This window comes from Gigantopelta aegis, chromosome 10 (assembly GCF_016097555.1).
Source record: "Gigantopelta aegis isolate Gae_Host chromosome 10, Gae_host_genome, whole genome shotgun sequence".
NCBI classification, from domain to species: Eukaryota; Metazoa; Mollusca; class Gastropoda; order Neomphalida; family Peltospiridae; genus Gigantopelta; species Gigantopelta aegis.
Genome location: NC_054708.1, coordinates 73,204,237 through 73,226,762, shown reverse-complemented (window position 1 = coordinate 73,226,762; position 22,526 = coordinate 73,204,237). Strand labels below are relative to the sequence as shown.

At 38.3% G+C, this 22,526-nt stretch overlaps 2 protein-coding genes across 2 annotated transcripts; both read left to right on the top strand.

The window, feature by feature from the left end:
• Positions 1-279: 279 nt before the first annotated feature.
• Positions 280-10,946, top strand: LOC121383797 (fibropellin-3-like). The gene is made up of 5 exons (XM_041513895.1): positions 280-330; positions 2,618-2,843; positions 6,037-6,150; positions 10,032-10,261; positions 10,914-10,946. Exons 1-5 carry the CDS (start codon positions 280-282, stop codon positions 10,944-10,946), a joined length of 654 nt encoding a protein of 217 aa, XP_041369829.1.
• A 4,267-nt stretch (positions 10,947-15,213) lies between these two features.
• On the top strand, positions 15,214-17,784 carry LOC121383796. Its single transcript, XM_041513894.1, has 2 exons — positions 15,214-15,361; positions 17,583-17,784. The coding sequence occupies exons 1-2, from the start codon at positions 15,214-15,216 to the stop codon at positions 17,774-17,776; spliced, it is 342 nt and encodes a 113-aa protein (XP_041369828.1). The 3' UTR covers positions 17,777-17,784.
• The last annotated feature ends 4,742 nt before the right edge of the window (positions 17,785-22,526 follow it).

Here is a 22,526-nt window from a genome sequence, read left to right as displayed (position 1 = left end):
GGGCACCAACTGCACATAGAAACTCGTATTTTTCTTGCCAAGAATCCTTTGCCCTTTGAAGGTCATCAGGTTTCGTTGGAAACTGTATCCAGATGCTGGCTTTCTCAACAATCTGCTCCACAACACTGGTAAATGTCCTCGAAACAGTACACTGATGTATACCTATGTCCTTTCCAACTCCAAGCTGAAAGCCTGGATCACCAATGTACCTTAGGAAAACTCCATTGTGTGCTTGTTGGAGAGTGCACCTCCCCATGTCTCATGGTTTTCGTTAAAGAAATGTTCAGCCATCCAGGTGCCAATTTCCTCATCAAATCTGAATTCATCATGGTATGTCGATGATGCCTCGTTCTGTCGATGCCTGTAGACTTTCCTCCTCCGACCCAACTGCACAAAAGCTGCCATTTTCCTTTAAGTGAAATACCACGTCTATTCTAGTCAACAGTCAAGGTAGGTCTGGAGCTATCTTGAAATTATAAAGCAAATGCTTGGAGTGTTGGGACAATTGCTCGGTTTTATGCATATGAATTGAAGTATTTGCTAAAAGCACAACAAGTAATTACTTGTTAGCAGAAGCACTTACTAGGTGTTTATGCATACAGATGGAAGTAAATGCTTCTATTTTCAAGTAAAAAGCATTGACTTTTCTATGCATTTGGCTCAATGGCACTGGATACAGTTAGTGCTTTAATATCCGTTGTAAGTCAAAACATTTAACAACACACTACAGAATTATTGTATCCATCTTCATGTGTGTATACTTTTTGGTAATCCTTAAATAGCCCATGGAGGTGATACTTGTTGTGAAATGTTTCCATAACATGTGGCATCAATTTTTGGAAATTATATTTTGTCATATCCGGTAGATTGTGAATATCACTCTGAGCGATGGACATTCATCTTAAAACAGCACAAAACTTTTAGTGGCAGTTTGTGTATATGCATCCCTTAAGCATTGACTGCCACTCAACACTTTGAAAATAGTGACCCAACCCGTATACTATTAATCATTGCATTATGCATCAATTTGTCCCAAGATCTCAATGTATTTCTCATGTTTGCATGTGTGTTAATTGTTAGGTAAATATATCAGTTAGAAATATTACCGAAGTTGTAAATATCATTTTCTTCATATACAAGACATAGCAATAGCCGCCACTAATATGAACGTGTCCCAATTAGAAGCTGACGTATTTCATGTTCTCTTTCAGTAGATTTATCGTGGCCATCTTGAATTTCTTTTATAATATTCTACAGAATAAAGGTAGCATTAGGCACAAGTATTTATTGAAAGTTTATAATGAGATGGCCTAAAACCCTTTTCACAAGATGTTTCCATGACTGAACTCCAGTATTAGCTGTAAATTAAAAATGCGTAGTGGTTCGTTTAGACCCTACTTAGCTGTTTAATAGTAATACAAATTTTAATAAACCTTGTTATCCATATTCGAGCATTTTCGTTTAATTTGGCGGAAATCATTCTGACAATATGCCTTTGATGTTTGAACTGGAATGAATAACACTCTCTTTGCAGCAAGAATCCTATTATATCCTACCATTACTCTTTTTTGTACCCCTTTTTGGACATATTGACTGATGAATGTCAGAACATGTGGCCACGACGATCTTGCTTCATAACAGCCTTCTCTGATTAGCAGACTAGCAGAGAGACAGACAGACAGACATACAGACAGACATGTATTTTATTAAAGTCTCACCCAATATTTATATATCATAAAATACATGAGAAGCATTCTTAATAAATTACATAAAGGCCACTTCTTGTGTGTGTGTGTGTGTGTGTGTGTGTGTGTGTGTGTGTGTGTGTGTGTGTAATAACAAAGGACCTATAAATACATTTCACGATCAATCTCTATCTTATTTTACCTTCATTGATTCACGGTGTATTGTCGATTGGAGATTAAGTTTTGTAAATCATGGCAGCTGTAACCGTAACCATAAATGTGTAATTCTCAATATCTACTTGATATCATTTCAAACATGTCATGTAAATAGCTACTAAAAAGTGTGAACTTTTTTTGCCTAGAACAATGTTTCCAGGCGCGCACTGCAAAAAAAATAGGAAGGTTAGGTCAGACGCACTGTAAAATTTTTTTTATGAAGGTTAGGTCAGACTTTTATTTTACTACATTCACCACTATTTTATGTGCGTACTCGTTTCACCAACATATTATTACAAAATATTTTTTCTAAGTATGGTCGGGTTCCCGGAATCACGCACTTTTTGTAGGCCAAGAAACATGAAAAATGTTTTTCGTCTAAATACTACTTTACAAACATAAACTCATTTTCTCCCTAATTAGTATTTCTTTTTAAATAAGTATTAACTTTCTCTGCCAAAGAAAATTCTTAAAAGTGTTTTTAGTGCTATGTGTGTGTATGTATGTGTGCGTGCGGGCACGTGTGCATGGATTATATAGGTAGAGGATTTAATTCATACGTTTACTTTCACCCATAATGTATTAAATATAATTTAATGCGTCTGCTCTATATATTTTCATTTGGTTTAGCTGTGATTATTAGTCATTAAAATACATAATAGATAGTTTTGATAAAGTTTATTTATGAAGTCAAAAATACGTTCTTATGTTTAAAGTATCTAACCGACAATTGTTCTGATTTGCCTTTATTCCTTATAAATCTGAAAGTGTTGACATGTGGATCACCTGGAACCATAGCTAATGGTCAGGTTCATGGCAACAGCTACAACTACGGCAACACCGTGAGGTATTCTTGTAACACGTACTACAACATGACAGGCTATTACAGACAGACGTGTCAGGATAACGGAAGTTGGAGTGGAGTAAAACCAAGATGTATATGTAAGTACATATCAACTACTGAGATAATTTGCATGTGTACATAATTTTATTATATAATAGGTAGCGTATTCAATGTAATAAATGTATTTGATATTTTTCAGATCACATACCATCAGAATTTGAAAATTAGATGTAATGTAATACGGTCACGGCATTAAATTTATTGACGAGTAACCGGCGACATAAATTTCAAATTCGCATGCACGTCAGCCACTGTAAATTGACCTTAGTCATATTGTATCTGAAATTGTCGACCGAATGAATGAATAAATGAACGAATAAATAAATAAACGAATGTTTAGCGACACTCCAGCACAACAAAATACATCGTCTATTAGGTGTCATGCAATGGTAAGTATATGAATTAATTTATTATCAAAACAAATAAAAAATTCAAAAGTTAAATTAAAACACAATGTACACAGCTGTGAAAACATTAAATATCATATGTAAATATGTTAAAATTTCTAATGAAACTAAGCATAACAGGAAAATACAGATATTTTCAAATCAGTTCAGAACTTTATTTTAAAACTTAATAGCTTCTCTGTCAATCTGTTTTCTTTCTCTATTACTTTAATTATTATTATTATTATTATTATTATTATTATTATTATTATTATTATCAGTTGTGTATATTATTAATGTTCGACATCGTGCTTTACATGAAAATACTAGTATATGTTTCAATTCGTGGGGAAAGGTCCTAATATAGGCTTACGTCTGTCGATCAATCCCACCGCCATAAAAAAGACGGGAAAATATTGTTTACAACAACAATGCATACCAATTCCAAAATGAATTCAGGGTGGAATCGACACAAGACCACTTCGTTCTTCCTGCACCGCCCAGCAAGAAAGGTTTGCCAGAAAGAAGCTTGTTTACAACCGTACCGTTCCAGTCATCTTGTCATGTTATCTTTATGATCAGTATGTGTCACACCAAGCCTGACACGAGCCAATACAAAGCAGATTGGCAGTTATATCTACATTTTCATTACCCCTGATTCCAGTATGGCTGGGCATCCCCAAAAATTCTTATTGGAAATGGATTAAACACAGACACACTTTCGTATCAACATCCTAGTTAAGGAATGTTCCAGCTTTATATTTTGTAAAGTTTGGAGACACGAAATTGAGTTCGTAAAAATAGTATATTTGGATGTTATAGAATCCTCAGTTTCTTCTAGGGATTTATTGATTGTCCAGGTTTCGGCAGAAAACAAAACTAGATGCTGAATCCGGCAAATTCATGGACATTATTGTGTGATAAAAAAAACAACTGTAACACAAGCAACAACATTCCCATCCCGTGATCATCTGCATAAACGGGAATGTAGTCACGGTATCTGATTTGAATTAACCATAACGTGTTATCGATAAATAACTGGATCTGTGCGATCTTATTTTTCAGGTCTCACTACACAGATGCCATCTGCCATTGAAATCCATTCTTAATTGCCCAACTTGAAATGAAGATTGCTAATATAATGGATTTCCATTGGCACCAACAACATATACCATTGCAAACATCTATTATATATGCTAAATGTTCTCACCAAAATGAAGAACATTTACGTCTCAGATGTTTTTCAATATAACCTCATCCGGTCGTAGTACTGGTCCGAAGAGGTGGTCAAAGAACCGATTCACACCAGCCGCCTGTTCCTATGTACATCCGTGTCTCACAACGTCAATGTACACTATTACAAAATAACATGGGCAAAATCCAACCAAAGTGCTTACCATTGCAAAATACAAATCGTTTCAATTCTTCCCCAATTACTAGAAGTAAATATTTGAAGCACAACATATGTCACAATCAGGTACTTTAGAGGACCGTGATGAATGAACTCTGACCGGGAAGTTAACTGTGTAGAGAGACCTCAGATGCTCTAGATCAAATGCAATTTGGGTGCTTGAATACACCAAGGTGGCAAAACAAAATACCAATTAATTTCCATTACATCGGTTGAAACTGATAAAACAGTCTTAATACGAAGATCAAATGTGAAAATGGCATTTGGCTTCGGACCAAACAACTTCATATATTTATTATCAAGCACTGCGTTATGTGCTGGATATTTTGGCAACGACCTGATCTTGATGGCACATACTGCAGATAAGCTTTGTGTGTCTAGTACCCAAACTAGGATCGTGTGTATCAACATACAAGCTCTCTACAGGTGGTGTTCTAAAGTCTATGTTTCTGGCTGTGTGTAGGATCTAGCATCTGCAAATGATACTTCCATGCTAACACATACACAGTGCACCTACACTCAAGTTTAGATCCAGACGGGAGCATAGCCTTTAGGTCTGCTCCCTGTTTTGTGTCAACAATAACCTTTAAAATGTAAAGGTATTTTAAACATATTTAAACATATTTTAGAAGGGGCACAAAGGATAACTTCCTATCAAATACTAGTACAGTCAAACTCCCCATAACCGGACACCCTCGGGACCAAGTAAAAAGTCCTGTTTTAAGAGGTATTCAGTTTAGAGAGGTTCCCTTCTATACTGATATTTAAAAAGGGGCGTGAAACAATGTCCAGTTTTGAGAGAATTCCGGTTTACAGAGGTTCCGGTTTTGAAATGTTTCACTCTATATAATTCCTAGAAATGTAGTCTCCTCCACCACTAGAATCGGATTAATGTTCAGATATTTAGTGTTTATGTTTATAATTATAGTACTTTGATGCAGTTTTATAGTTGTGAATGCGTGTGTCAGTAACCTGTGTCAGAACTCCGGCACGTGTATGGATGTTTATATATTTAGTATTTATGTTTGTAATACATTGATGTACTGCAATTATGAATACATAGAACTCTTACACGTATGTGGATGTTCATAGATTTAGTATTTATGTTTGTAATGCATTGATGCACTGTTTTATAGTTGTGAACACGCGTGCCAGTAACCCGTGTCAGAACTCTTACACGTGTGTGGATGTTCAGAGATTTAATATTTATGTTTGTATTACCCTGATGCACTGTTTTACACGTGTGTGCATGTTTAGAGATTGTTTAGTATTTATATTTGTAATACCTTGATGCACTGTTTTACACGTGTGTGCATGTTCAGAGATTTCTTAGTATTTATGTTTCTAATACCTTGATGCACTGTTTTACACGTGTATGCATGTTCAGAGATTTAGTATTTTATGTTTGTAATTCCTTGATGCACTGTTTTTCAGTTGTGAACACGTGTGCCAGTAACCCGTGTAAGAACTCTGGCACGTGTGTGGATGGACTTGACGAGTACATCTGTAGATGTCGAACAGGGTACAGCGGAGTACACTGTGAAAATGGTGAGATATACATTAACTACATATATTTTTACAAATACATTTTTATGTATATAGATATACATATACATATACATACATACATACATACATACATACATACATACATACATACATATACATATACATACATGTATATATATATATTCGTATACACACACACACACACACAGAGAGAGAGAGAGAGAGAGAGAGAGAGAGAGAGAGAGAGAGAGAGAGAGAGAGAGAGAGAGAGAGAGAGAGAGACGGGGGGCAAAATACAAAGTATTATGTTAGTTCATATGTTGCATCCCCATTCAATGGCGAATTCAGCTCAACAGAACCTCGCTGCATTCACTATTCTAACCTTCGCAAGATACGTTGTGTATCGATGGTAAACAAAATACTTTTGATGCTTGATGAACTTTTAAAATGGTACGTGATACAAAACCTAATCTATATTTGCTGTACTTACTAAACACGTTGGTCGATTGGCCCACAATGTTCTGTTCCTAAAGTCCACATTCTTTTTCTCTAGGATAAAATATACTTCTTTATTTCTTCAAGTGTTATTTTTGCCTCCAACATTTCGATAGTTTCCTTATACGTTCTTCTAGCGATTAAATTGTACGCCAGAGAGACAGTCCCATTTTGAATACTGGTAGATCATGTGGTTGTAGTCCCATATTGAATAGGTCATACGGTTACAGTCGGGGAACAAAAGAAAATCTCGAAAAGAGCACAATTCTCATTTGAAGAAATAATTACTATGGTCTGTAGGAATAAAAATGAGTGAGGCACTCGACCGTTGTTTTTATTTAGTACGTACAGCAAATATTGAGTACGTTCTTAATGGAAAAGCGTATTCTGACATTACATTTAGTACCATGAGTCTTTTTAAAAATGTCGTGTATCAAAATGAGAATTTTACACCTAGACAACATTATAATCTGGTTTTGTTCAAACATATCAATGTACCGTTTTTATTATTCAACCTCAAAAAGTATGATATTTTTAATCACACCTCGTCATAAATATCGCACCACACATTTTAAAGTAAAATTAGAAAATATAAGTTTCGGTTTTTTAAACTACAAGTATATATTTAATATACTACAACATCTGTGAACATAATATCACAAACACACCCTGTTCCGAGCTGCACGTGCATGCTCAGTCGAGCATGATTGATCCGGGGGTCGGTTTGCTAACAATGCAGTATGCACATAGCCTCTTTTGGTGTATGTTATGTTGGCAGACACAGCTAAAATTTGATTTTAGGCATAAATTAAGCTTTATTTTGACCAACCAGTGAAATGCCCAAGCGTCCAGTGCCTCTGAACCAAAGATGGCGAATTATTGGTATGCACCAGACTGGTATGTCATGTCGTGCTATTGGAACACAATTGAACATTAATCACACTGTCATCAGCAGGCTAATACGTAAACATACTGCTTCCGGTGAAGTGAAGGATGCACCGAGGTCTGGACGTCCCAGAAAAACCAATGACAGGGAAGACCGTGCTCTCGTACGACAAGCCAGATGAAGCCCAAAGTCTACTTGTACACAGCTGCGACATGGATGGCATCCATACAACAGAGTGTCCATCAGCACCATCAGACGACGCCTAAATTCTGCAGGATTGAGAGCAAGACGACCAATCAGACGTCCACTCCTCACAAATCAGCACCGCCATGCCCGTTTAGCCTGGTGCCAAGCACGTAATCGCTGGAACCTGAGGACATGGAGAAGGATCCACTGGTCTGATGAAAGCAGATTTTTGCTGCATCATACAGACGGGAGGGCACGAGTTTGGAGGCAGAGAGGCACAGCATATGATCAGAGGAACATTCAAGCTGAGGTTCCATTTGGGGGTGGATCCGTCATGGTGTGGGGGTGTTGTTCCTATGATTGTAAACTTGACCTCATCACAGTTCCCGGAACACTGAATGGACAGATGTACCAGAACTTGATCCTGGACGGTGCTGTTGTGCCTCATTTCGATAACCATGCTCTCGCCACACGTCCAGTCTTCATGGACGATAATGCCAGACCACATCGTGCTCGAGCTGTTGTTCAGCATCTCCAACACAACGCCATTGAGACACTACCATGGCCTGCCAGAAGTCCAGACCTAAATCCTATTGAGCATTTGTGGGACATTTTGGGACGTAGGGTGAGAGCAAGGGATCCTCCAGTTCAGAACCTTCAGGAATTGACCCATGCATTGCATGATGAGTGGCAGCAGATCCCTCAACAGAGCATCAGACGTCTGGTGACAAGCATGAGAAGGCGTGTAGAACATGTTATCCAAGTGCGAGGCGGTTACACCAGATACTGAGTTAGCCAGTCATTGTGGACCTTACTAGTGTGTTTGACATTAATCAAATGTGAACTGTGTTGTGTGTCTGTTGTAACGACCCCGGCAGCCATACTTATTTCACCGTATTTTACGGTGATTTTAGTGAACTTTACTTTGCTACAATTAAACCCTCATTTAGTGCTCAAATTCGGTCTTGTGTTGTAAATTTTCTGACTGAACGCTCACATGAGGCCATATAAACAGTTTAATGTGCTTTTCTAAGCACCATTTTTATGAGGCTGAAGATCCAGTTTTACTTAGTGAACAAAATTGGGTGGTGCGATATTTATGACGAGGTGTATATATATATATATGTGTGTGTGTGTGTGTGTGTGTGTGTGTGTGTGTGTGTGTGTGTGTGTGTGTGTGTGTGTGTGTGTTTATACCCCACTTCCGGTCTCGTTGTTATGGTTTCTTTTGTTAAAAGTGTAGGTGTATATTCCTCAAACGGTGTATGTGTATTATGATACACCTACACGTTTTATTTAACTATACACCTATAATTGATAATAAAAAAACACACATGAATAATGCAATTAAAATTTATTGTCATAAAATTAAAATCCGGAATGTGTGCATCCATTATTTCTCTTATATTTGATGATCACGTGTTGATTGAGAGAAGTGCACGACTGCACGACTGTCACTAACACTTTCTGTTTCGTTTAAACTTGCCATGTTCGGTTGCAACGCATTGTCTTTCGTATCCTTCAACAGTTTAGATATTCATATTGGGGAGCGGAAGAGACGACTTTTTCCCTTGTGACACACATGGTTACACATGTCCAGCTGTCATATACCAGTTTATCCGTTATTTATTATTGTGATGTGTATTGCTGTGCCTAACGGACGTCCACTAGATGTCATAAAAACAAAAACAAACGGACCGTAAATGTTTATCTTGACGATCTAGTCATATACCTGTATATTACACAACGTATTCGCAGGACGTATTCGCAGGAATCGGTAACCTAATGCTGGTCTTATACTACCAACTGAAACGACAAAGTTGGACAACTGTCTGCTCTCACGACTTTACGACAGTCCAGTTTCTAGTCTCAACGCTTTTAAGACACGATTTTCGTTGTACACGACTTCTGCATCCAATTAGTTGTAAATCTGAGCGCACTAGTAAGTCGGCAGTTGGGGAAATTGCAACGCAAATGTTTCAAAATGTGAACTGTGTTATATATGCAAATGATGTGTTACGAAGCAAACCATGTTTTGTAACGACAAACAAGTTTTGTAACTACGAACTGTGATAACTGTGTTAAACGTACTACTTTTTCTGAGCATTTTAAATTCGACGACTAAGAAGATTTTAAACCTAACAGCAGCCGAAAAAAGGTTTTGTAGAGACAGGAATACTAGGATCAGTATGTCAGCTGTCATGACGGAGTTGGTAAGATATTATCAACAAAAGGCTCGTCATTTTGTGTATTTGCGTGATGACTTGTAATTATACTGACAACGTCATTGGTTTATATGTGTCAACTATTTCATTAATATAGTAATAAATGTTCTTTCCACTAATTTATGCAGATATTCAGCCGCCGGTGTTTACAAACTGCCCACGAAGTTTCACTGCGCATGCTACTGGCCATAGCCTGAACATGACCTGGATAGTTCCTCGAGCATCAGACCCACTGGGTCACGAGGTCACCGTTATCACTAACTACCCGGATGGCTGTGCCCAACTTCCGTGGGATAATTTCACCGTGCAGTACGTGGCCACGAAAGCGTTTAATGGACTCCAGTCATTTCAGTCAGACGTAAGTCGATTTATTATTACATTATTATATTATCTGTAGTAGTAGTAGTAGTAGTAGTAGTAGTAGTAGTAGTAGTAGAAGCAGCAGCAGCAGCAACAGTAGTAGTAGTAGTAGTAGTAGTAGTAGTAGTAGTAGTAGTAGTAGTAGTAGTAGTAGTAGTAGTAGTAGTAGTAGTCGTAGTCGTAGTAGTAGTGAATGAATGAATGAATGTTTAACGACACCCAAGCACGAAAAATACATCGGCTATTGTGTGTCAAAATTTCAATTATATATGCTGTATTGGCCATTCTCAAAGAGAATGTTACACCCCTGCACCACGGTGAGGTTACAGCACGCGCAGGGGCTAGTAGTAGTGAGTCGATTTCTTGCTTGTTAGTATCCCACCGGTCCAAACGGAGGGAACTATAGATTTCATCTCCGTCCTTATGTCTATCTGTCTATTCGTTTGTCCGTCTGTCTGTCCGTCCGTCTGACCCACATATATTTTTGCGGATGGATCTTTTCGTATCGACATATTGACAGAGTTATGGCCCTTGAAATTAGGAGACATGAAAATATGTTTTCCGAACTTTTCCCCCTCAATGCTTCAATGGGACATATATTGCTTTAGAAATACTATCAGAATGCTTGTTACTACATGTTGTTGTTGTAGCAACTGGTGCGTATATGGACGATGGACAATTAAATACGTATAATGTATTTCAAACGGACATTCCTGAGTTTGTTGCAATTTTTAAGATGTTATCGACTAACAGAGACTTTTTAACGGTTGTAATTAATTATCAAATATATTTTTCTGCATAAAATGTTTGTGGCTATATATTAAGCGTGTTTCTGATCGTTCTAATATTTGTACTAGGTTAAATTTCATTTTATTTTCTAAAATATGTTTTTTTTCGTACGTACGAAATTATTTGAAGACAAAATCCAGTTTGGGCATCTTACGACGACCAGAAACAAATTGAATATGTAGACACTGATATTCCAAACCAGAAAATATATTTAATATGTAAGTTTTAATCGTAGAAATATTTTATTAGTCGGAAACATCTTACAATGCAGCAAACTCAGGAATGTCCCTTTAAAGATATAGTGTTCATGAACCTGTGCTTAAATACTTAATCTTGTTAAAATTATTCCATATTTCTCAACAGACACCCCATCTGAATATTTTTATAAAGAAACAGACCTGGTAAATATTTGTATATTAATGCTACTGTGGAGTTATCTAATCGAGCTCGTCATACATATCTTATAATCATTGTTTGATGCATAATAATACATGCCTTCTCATTCCCTAAACCTGGATTAAAAAGGGAGTGTCATTTACGAAATGGCGTGCATCAACAGTCCAGATTCGTTTATCAGGATACAAAAGGCCATCTCTCATCATATCATCTTATCATCAAATATTTTGTTTATAAATTTCGTATTACGTTTTATAATTTTAAACTAAAATTAAGATTTCCACATTATCTTTTTGTAAATAATTAACCTGAATGACAACACCGTATTCAGTTTTACACAGTCATGATTTCTTCCATGATCCTCTATTTGGTGCCCGTCTTTAGAAAGACTGCTACTCCCCTAGGTGATCCGTAACAGGATGTTTCATCCCTCCTGCACCGCCTGTAGGACTGCCACTCCCTAGGAGATCCGTAACAGGATGTTTCATCCCTCCTGCACCGCCTGTAGCAGGACTGCCACTCCTATAGGAGATCCTTAACAGGATGTTTCATCCCTCCTGCACCGCCTGTAGCAGGACTGCCACTCCCATAGGAGATCCGTAACAGGATGTTTCATCCCTCCTGCACCGCCTGTAGCAGGACTGCCACTCCCATAGGAGATCCGTAACAGGATGTTTCATCCCTCCTGCACCGCCTGTAGCAGGACTGCCACTCCCTAGGTGATCCGTAACAGGATGTTTCATCCCTCCTGCACCGCCTGTAGCAGGACTGCCACTCCCATAGGAGATCCGTAACAGGATGTTTCATCCCTCCTGCACCGCCTGTAGCAGGACTGCCACTCCCTAGGAGATCCGTAACAGGATGTTTCATCCCTCCTGCACCGCCTGTAGCAGGACTGCCACTCCCTAGGAGATCCGTAACAGGATGTTTCATCCCTCCTGCACCAGGACTGCCACTCCCTAGGTGATCCGTAACAGGATGTTTTATCCCTCCTGCACCGCTTGTAGCAGGACTGCCACTCCCACGGGTGGTGCAGGGGTAATTATATAGAATTCATCATATACGAAATAATTTTGAGAAGACTGATTTACTCTGACATATTTTTTTTTCAAAGCCAAATGCATCCTTTTAGTAATGGTACTTTAATAAAAACCCAAACTTGACAGGCATAATTCAAAATAAGAGATATAACAATTATATATACATTAGTAGTAGTAGTAGTACCGATAGTAGTAGTAGTGGTACTGATAGTTGTAGTAGCAGTAGTAGTGGTGGTGGTGGTAATAGTAGTAGTAGTAGTAGTAGTAGTAGTAGTAGTACTGATAGTTGTAGTAGTAGTATTGATAGTAGTAGTAGTAGTAGTAGTAGTAGTAGTAGTAGTAGTAGTAGTAGTAGTAGTAGTAGTAGTAGTAGTAGTAGTGGTGGTGGTGGTGGTGGTGGTGGTGGTGGTGGTGGTGGTGGTGGTGGTAGTAGTAGTACTGATAGTTGTAGTAGTAGTATCGATAGTAGTAGTAGTAGTAGTGGTGGTGGTGGTGGTAATAGTAGTAGTAGTAGTAGTAGTAGTAGTACTGATCGTTGTAGTAGTAGTATCGATAGTAGTAGTAGTAGTAGTAGTAGTAGTAGTAGTAGTAGTAGTAGTAGTAGTAGTAGTAGTAGTAGTAGTAGTAGTGGTGGTGGTGGTGGTGGTGGTGGTGGTAATAGTAGTAGTAGTACTGATAGTTGTAGTAGTAGTATCGATAGTAGTAGTAGTAGTAGTAGTAGTAGTAGTAGTAGTAGTGGTGGTGGTGGTGGTGGTGGTGGTGGTGGTGGTAGTAGTAGTACTGATAGTTGTAGTAGTAGTATCGATATAGTAGTAGTAGTAGTGGTGGTGGTGGTGGTGGTAATAGTAGTAGTAGTAGTAGTAGTAGTAGTACTGATCGTTGTAGTAGTAGTATATTGATAGTAGTAGTAGTAGTAGTAGTAGTAGTAGTAGTAGTAGTAGTAGTAGTAGTAGTAGTAGTAGTAGTAGTAGTAGTAGTAGTAGTAGTGGTGGTGGTGGTGGTGGTGGTGGTGGTAATAGTAGTAGTAGTACTGATAGTTGTAGTAGTAGTATCGATAGTAGTAGTAGTAGTAGTAGTAGTAGTAGTAGTAGTAGTGGTGGTGGTGGTGGTGGTGGTGGTGGTGGTGGTGGTGGTGGTAGTAGTAGTACTGATAGTTGTAGTAGTAGTATCGATAGTAGTAGTAGTAGTAGTGGTGGTGGTGGTGGTGGTAATAGTAGTAGTAGTAGTAGTAGTAGTAGTACTGATCGTTGTAGTAGTAATATTGATAGTAGTAGTAGTAGTAGTAGTAGTAGTAGTAGTAGTAGTAGTAGTAGTAGTAGTAGTAGTAGTAGTGGTGGTGGTGGTGGTGGTGGTGGTGGTGGTGGTGGTGGTGGTAATAGTAGTAGTAGTACTGATAGTTGTAGTAGTAGTATCGTAGTAGTAGTAGTAGTAGTGGTGGTGGTGGTGGTAATAGTAGTAGTAGTAGTAGTAGTAGTACTGATAGTTGTAGTAGTAGTATCGATAGTAGTAGTAGTAGTAGTAGTAGTAGTAGTAGTAGTAGTAGTAGTAGTAGTAGTAGTAGTAGTGGTGGTGGTGGTGGTGGTGGTGGTGGTGGTGGTGGTGGTAATAGTAGTAGTAGTACTGATAGTTGTAGTAGTAGTATCGATAGTAGTAGTAGTAGTAGTAGTAGTAGTAGTAGTGGTAGTAGTAGTAGTGGTGGTAGTAGTAGTAGTAGTGATAGTTGTAGTAGTAGTATCGATAGTAGTAGTAGTAGTTGTGGTAGTAGTAGTAGTAGTGATAGTTGTAGTAGTAGTATCGATAGTAGTAGTGGTGGTGGTGGTGGTGGTGGTGGTGGTGGTGGTAATAGTAGTAGTAGTAGTAGTAGTAGTAGTAGTAGTAGTAGTACTGATAGTGGTGTAGTGTAGTAGTAATATTGATAGTAGTAGTAGTAGTAGTGGTAGTAGTTGTAGTGGTAGTGGTAGTGGTGGTAGTGGTAGTATTAGTAGTAGTAGTAGTATTGATAGTAGTAGTAATAGTATTGATAGTAGTAGTAATAGTATTGATAGTAGTAGTAATAGTAGTAGTGGTGGTGGTGGTGGTGGTGGTAATAGTAGCAGCAGCAGCCATAGCCGTGGCAGTAGCAGTAGTATTAGTAGTAGCAGTAGTAATAATAATAGTAGTAGTAGTAGTAGCAGCAGCAGCAGCCATAGCCGTAGCAGTAGTAGTAGCAGCAGCAGCAGCAGTAGTAGTAGCAGTAGCAGCAGCAGTGGCAATAATAATAGTAGTAGTAGTAGTAGTAGTAGTAGTAGTAGTAGTAGTAGTAGTAGTAGTAGTAGTAGTAGATCGGATTTAAATAATGTGACTGATTTCCATTTCGCTATATGAAGCACAACCATATTTAATGAGGCCTGATTATTTTCTATGTTTCTTATATGAATTATTTTATTAGTATTTTAAAACACATTAAAATAACAAATGTGTTAAGTTTACTCTGGAGTTAAACATACACTTGTTATAAATTGTTTAATTCACGAATGATCTGGTTAAGTGTCAAATATGTAGTTATGGCAACCGCAAAACGTGGTCTAAGGTGTATGTCTATTAAAGACTTCTGATTCGACAATGGGTTTCTTCGAGAGATAAAACTAGGCAAACTACACACAGAACTATTTCTTGATATTTGTAATTACCACAGCCACCCCATGTCCGGAGCTGAATGTTCCAGTAAACGGCGCCAAAGTGTGCAATGGCTGGGAAGACGGACATGGCCAATCTGTGTCTGGTGTACTGTTCTGGAGAGACCTCTCTGCCGTTTGGTTTTGATCATCGTCAGTGGTGGGTGTGCGGGGCTCATGGTGCCTGGATTCCTGCTGCTCCCCTGCCGAACTGTTCAGGTACGTCAATATCTAGTATATTAGTAGTAGTAGAAAGTCCACACAGAAAGCTGATGTGTGATGTCTAAATTAGTGAACTATTCCACTTGTTATGGATGTTGAATATATAGAGATTATTATACCAGCTTGTGTGTCGTACTGATTTTACGAAACGAGTGTCAGGATTTTTGGATTGCCGGAGCGAGAGCGAGGGTAGTACATGAATCCTGACACGAGTTTCGCAAAATCAGTACGACTCTCACGTGAGTGTAATAAAAAAAAAATATTATCCATATTGTTATTGTTGTTTTCTTTATGAATATCAAGACCCAACTCAAAATGTTTTAGCCACGACTAGAAGGAGACGACGAAATGACGTCATATTTCAAATGCACAGTCTGAAGCTGGAGAATCAACGTCATGTTATTGTTATTACACGTGTGCTTCGTATGATTATTATTAACTCGGTTATGTTGAACCATATGGATAATAAAGACGATTATCACACTCTCTTCCTGCTTGGCATTTGGCTGCCTGTCCATCTGAGGGCAATGACTCAAAACGATTGCATCCTTTTGACTCTGTCTTGTACAGATATATGATTATGAAACTGCTAATGGATTCCTTCTGTTTTCCTGCATGGCTGACCAGGTACTTGAGTGCTAAGTGTCTCATTAACTGGATTACTTCTCAAGTTATAGTGCTGGGAGTTCACTACATAGATACATACTCCTTCAATAGTCATAGTTTGATACCAAATAGCCGATGTATTTTTCGTGCTGGGGTGTCGTCAAACATTCATTCATTCATTCATTCTTTCAATAGTGTTTAGAAATTGTTCCCTCAACACTGGGCCCTGACGTTTCTTAAAGTCAAGTTACGTTATCCAGTAATGTATTGTAAAGAGCAAACTTGAATGCACGTCCTGTTCTTTGTCAGCTTGCCTATTTAGGGTAATAAATCACATTGAAGGGCAAAGGAATTCGCACCATGAACCTGCAAAGCTCAATGTGATATTGTACAGTGGTTATGATATTATCTGCCGTGTGCCTAAAATGGATATGAAATAAGGAAGGAGGGATATATTAATATATAATTGTTATTTCAGTTTTAATTTGTATTGTACATCTCAGTTTTCTTGATAATATCTGCCTTATGTTTATAATACCGTATATCCAAATATATAATATTTCATTTCTCTTAAAAGACAAAATTAAATCTGGAGGGATACGTGAATAATACGTATACATGAATCCAAGGGATATCAAAAGATATACGCTTTTCTCTGCTCTACAGTGTTCTTAAGACATAAAGAATGTCAGGAAAAATAGCAGTGATGGTTACATTAATTACTAATTAACAACAACTCTAATGAAAAGTACTCTTTGTTTAACACGTCAGCACATTCTAAACCACGACTATTTGGTGTCACTGAGGTTTGAGTGAGAGAGACACCTGTTACTACCACATGAAGATGTTTTATAAACATAATACATTATACTATTATTATATAAACATGAGAGAGAGAGAGAGAGAGAGAGAGAGAGAGAGAGAGAGAGAGAGAGAGAGAGAGAGAGAGAGAGAGAGAGAGAGAGAGAGAGAGAGAGAGAGACGGCAGTGGAGAATGGCGGAGAAGGGTTGGATGTTGGAGAATATCGCTACACGAGTCTACATCTATATCCATCTGTATCTGTATCTACATCTATCTTTATCTATTACAGCCTACCCTGCAGTGGATAATGGCGGAGATGGGCTCGATGTTGGAGAATATCGCTACACGACTCTATATCTATATCTATCTGTATCTATTACAGCCCGTCCTGCAGTGGAGAATGGCGGAAAAGGGTTGGATGTTGGAGAATATCGCTACACGAGTCTATATCTATATCTATCTGTATCTATTACAGCCTATCCTGCATTGGAGAATGGCGGAAAAGGGTTGGATGTTGGAGAATATCGCTACACAAGTCTATATCTATCTGTATCTGTATCTGTATCTATATCTACATCTATCTGTCTCTATTACAGCCTACCCTGCAGTGGATAATGGCGGAGATGGGCTGGATGTTGGAGAATATCGCTACACGAGTCTATATTTATATCTATCTGTATCTATTACAGCCTACCAAGCAGTGGATAATGGCGGAGATGGGCTGGATGTTGGAGAATATCGCTACACGAGTCTATATCTATATCTATCTGTATCTGTATCTATAGCTACATATATCTGTATCTATTACAGCCTACCCTGCAGTGGATAATGGTGGAGAAGAGCTGGATGTTGGAGAATATCGCTACACGAGTTGTGCCAGCGATGGGAGCAGGATGAGGAGCACGTACCTGGAGAAGCTGAAGCAGTCGGAGTTCAGCTTCTTGTGTGAGAAGTACAAGGACGATTGTGTCCCCGACAATGTCGCTCTTCAGTGTGCACAGTGACGTGTGTCCTCCACAGAGGAAAGTCCTCTAAATGACACCTGGACGTATATTATTACAATGACCATCATCTGGATTCAGACTCTGTAGTTAAATAGTGGATTAATATTTAACGTATGTTGTCTGTTCAGGTTTACAATTGTCTTAGGAGTGGCAGTCATGCTGCATGCGAATTAGGAAGGAGCTATGGTCTGGGGAGTGGCAGTCGCCCTATAGACAAAGTACATGACAGTATTCCATGGCAGGAGTCACGACCTTTTCCAAACGTCCCTTTTCCTTTGTCTTGCTCAATGATTTAACGTCTGGTCTCGGCCACATCTCCAGAGTATTGATATAAACTGGTGGCATTAAGCACGATATTATATTTCCTTGTCTCAAAGTCAATATTTCATATACCTTTCGCTGTCCAGAAAAAAAGGTTATGGCTGTCGTGTTGTAGTTAAATGTAATAACGAAACTTCATAAAATTGAAGTCCTGCAGTTTGTAGGTTCTCGCTTATTGATTTGTCTTGCCCATGTCACTTAATTACAACCAATATTCTATTTTCAGCAGAACTTTACTAAAATTTTATACAGCATGTGTTGACGATGGAATGCCTTTCATTGTTTTTCTATTTATATGATTTTTTTATATATAATATTTATCGTTTCTTCGTATGAACCTTTTCATTGTCAAACATCTTTTACAGTACAACAAAATTTAATAACAAACAATAGTGTATACTTAAAACTAGTATGACAGTATTTTACGTTCACATTTATGATTTCTTTTTTTAATAGAATCTTTTAAATTTGCATATTTGCAAAATAACTAATAAAAGTTAATAATAATTATTATTATTAATAATTATTATTAGTATTATTATTAATGTAATGCCTGTATGTGCTAAAGCAAATTATTTATGTGCCGCGTAATAATGCATTTGCTTGTGTAAAATAGTCTGATCTGTTATGATTATTGTCATGTTATATTCTAATATACAAATATCAGTTAACGTAGTGAAGAATTATATATTGTCACGACCTGATAACTGAAAAGACCACCAACACGCAAACCGTTTTAAACCGTTTTATTACACTAAACACAGAACATAACCCCCTACATATATACCACAAACACACAAGCATACAGTTAGTCCATTCATTCGCGTTCATTCACACCTCTCAAAATACATATATACACCAATATTATATACAATAATACAAACAGTACATATATACATATAACAGTATATCATCTCAACCCAGAGTTCACAGTCTTATATTAACACAGTGTTAACTAAAACATCCACAACATCCAACACGATGTCAAGTTGTCATCCGCCACGACGACGTTAGGTTGTCATCCACCACGACGACGATAAAGTTGCCATCGACCGTCTATCACAATGTGGGCAGACTTCCTCCACACACACCATAGTTCGACACCCAATAGCCGATGTATTTTTCGTGCTGGGGTGTCGTCAAACCTTCATTCATGCATTCATTATTCCTCCACACACCTCTAAACATCCATTCGACGGTACCATTGATGGTCACTGCAATAATATATTCCTTATAATTTCATACAATCTCTATAAAGATATATGCTAACATTTCATTATATAAACTTTATCAACTGTACAAATAATTCCACCACCTAAATAACTTGCAATAACACTTTATATTAAAACCGTGTACACACACACAAATATATGTACTCACAGTTACGTATAACCCAGATAACTTTTTATGTAAGTCTCATTCTCCTGACTTCTGTACTGTCCTCTCAGGTCAGGTAAGATCATAGGGTTTTACGTGCACATTCAGAACAAGCTGTTGTAGCGCACACCTGTCATGGGCACATCCGTCCATGACAGGAAAGGTGTGGGGGGGGGGGGGAGAGGAGGGACCGCCTCCACTGGCAGGTGTAAAGGAGCACCAGCAGCCCGACCAAGTCGGTAGCAGGCCGGGGGGGGGGGGGGGGGGGGGTGCTATGGAATTTTGAATGGAGCAATTATATGCCAAAGAGAAAAGGTGCGCAATTTTGAACGGTCGGTGAAAAAGTAAATGACAGAGCTAGTATAGGTTTTGACATTAGTGAATCGAGAGTAGCTCGTTAATTAGACCTCTAAGATGTTGTGGTGTCTCCCTAGGTTGCCCATAGGGCCCTTAGAAAGGGCCTGACCTCTTCATGACAACCCATGGGAGACTCGTGCAAACTGTCCTGTCCTCTATTCTACATTTTTATACCTCATACTAAACCAACTCGTTTTTCTATGGCTAACTAATATCTGCAATGCAACAAGACTGCCTCAAACGATACGCACGTGCAACATACCCTTCCGGATCAGTACTCCCTTACTTTAGTGAAATGTACATACTACACACAGAATAAAATAAAGACAGACTTGCCTCTTGTCTAAACAAATACTTAACCACAAATTAAACTAAATATTATATAATTACCAACCTTGACTGGTGACATATATTAAAACTGAAAGAACTGATCTCGTTGTGTTCTCTGTACAAGACATTTTGTTTATTTCAGGTGTAACCTCAAATTCTTATGCTTTCTGTTCTTATAATCCAAATTCCCGACCTAAGGGCGGGACGTAGCCCAGTGGTAAAGCGCTCGCTCGATGCGCGGCCGGTCTGGGATCGATCCCCGTCGGTTGACCCATTGTTCTATTTCTCGTTCCAGCCAGTGCACCACAACTGGTATATCAAAGGCCGTGGTATGTTCTACCCTGTCTGTGGCATGGTACATATAAAAGATCCCTTGCTGCTAATCGAAAAGAATAGCCCATGAAGTGGCGACAGCGGGTTTCCTCTCTCAATATATGTGTGGTCCTTAACCATATGTCTGACGCCATATAACCGTAAATAAAATGTGTTGAGTGCGTCGTTAAATAAAACATTTCTTTCTTTCTTTTTTAAATCCCTGACCTTGAAAGTTTTGTTGGGTTTTTGTCTTACTTGTGCATGTATTAGCAACCCTAATATTGAAAACAAATCCGTTTCATTTTTATTTTACCCTGTTCTTGTTTCAATCTCTAGAGTGTCTTTCATAACAGCTGTACATTCACTTATTACGAAGAGAAACTAATTGCACAAGTAAACAGTCACACATAACGGTCAGTCAGGATTGCAGTTGCTTTTGGGTTCTTATAGACCAAATCAATTCCCATTGTCGATAATGTTAACATGTTCTAATAACATTGGAGCGAGACGTAGCTCAGTGGCACAGTGCTCGCTTGATGCGCGATCGATCTGGGATCGATTTCCGTCGGTGGGCCCATTGAGCTATTTCTCGTTCCAGCCAGTGCTCCACAACTGGTATAACAAAGGCCGTGGTATGTACTATCCTGTATGTGGGATGGTGCATATAAAAGATCCATTGCTGCTAATCGAAAAGAGTAGCCCATGAAGTGGCGACAGCGGGTTTCTTCTTTCATTATCTGTGTGGTCCTTAAACATATGTCTGACGCCATATAACCGTAAATAAAATGTGTTGAGTGCGTCGTTAAATAAAACATTTCCTTCCTTCTTGTTCTAATAACACAGATATCAACAGCGTATCAATATGCACAGTCAGTACACTAGCCCGAGTACTCTAACGGTAAGAGAGTTAGACAGACATTTACCCAGTTATCAACACTCTCCCACCGTCAGAGACCAATCTATATAAATCAGCGCAATCGTTACATACATATTTGCTGACGTGTTTTTTTTCCTGTAGAGTGTGTATTAGTGATTTATATGTGAATTTTGTGTGTATCACGGAGCTCGAAACTCATCGATGTAAAGATATTTAATATCTAGGATTGCTGTTGTAATAGAACGGAAATATTTGACTACCGTTTCGTAGGCACGTTTGCGCATAATTTATATACAGTGTTGATAACTGTCCAAATGTTCATCTAGCTCTCTTACCGTCGGAGTATTCGGGTTATCAGTACACCAATAAAAAAAAGTATGACACATTACATTTAATCTACTTGCAAGATAATAGAGGGCCACACATCATTTAAGAGATTTTATGAACGTTATTATTAGTAACACCCTTTTGACTCTGCATTGTGCAGTGATATGATTTTGACCATGCATGACGGTTTTGTCGTTCAGATTGCTAAAACAAATCGCAATTCCATTGTTTTAAAACATATTCGGGGGTGGGGTGTACCGTACAATAATATACAATATTACAACTGTATACTGAATAAAAGTATATTAATTGGCATTAAACCGGGCTCGGTGGTGTCGTGGTTAAGCCATCGGATATAAGGCTGGTACGTACTGGGTTCGCAGCTCGGTACCGGCTCCCACCCAGAGCAGGTTTTAACGACTCAATGCGTAGGTGTAAGACCACAAAAACCTCATTTCTCTCAGTAACCACTAACAACTAACCCAATGTCTTGGACAGACAGCCCAGATAGCTGAGGTGTGTGCCCAGGACAGCGTGCTTGAACTTTAATTGGATATAAGCCCGAAATTAAGTTGAAATGAAAATATTGGCATTAAATAATAGTATTTTCACAAATAATCAATGCCACATATTGCCACCAATCAGAACCGTAGCTGCTATTAATGTTTTGTTTTGGTATTTTTCGTTTTGTTCTGTTTTGGGGTTTTTGTTTGTTTTATTTTTTGTCTTTTTAATATATATATTTGACGGTGCACTTTGAACTTTTACACGGAAATCTCTATTGCAACTATTACGCCATGAATATCTGACGGTGCACTTTGAACTAGGATTCGCAGGTCCCTCAGT

Bases quoted from the DNA above. Each gene is read 5' to 3' on its own strand.
- LOC121383796 (XM_041513894.1), top strand. From the start codon at position 15,214: ATGGCTGGGAAGACGGACATGGCCAATCTGTGTCTGGTGTACTGTTCT. The intron at 15,362-17,582 runs GTACGTCAATAT...TATCTATTACAG, and splicing joins TCCCCTGCCGAACTGTTCAG to CCTACCCTGCAGTGGATAAT.
- LOC121383797 (XM_041513895.1), top strand. From the start codon at position 280: ATGTTCAGCCATCCAGGTGCCAATTTCCTCATCAAATCTGAATTCATC. The intron at 2,844-6,036 runs GTAAGTACATAT...ACTGTTTTTCAG, and splicing joins AGTAAAACCAAGATGTATAT to TTGTGAACACGTGTGCCAGT. The intron at 6,151-10,031 runs GTGAGATATACA...TAATTTATGCAG, and splicing joins CGGAGTACACTGTGAAAATG to ATATTCAGCCGCCGGTGTTT.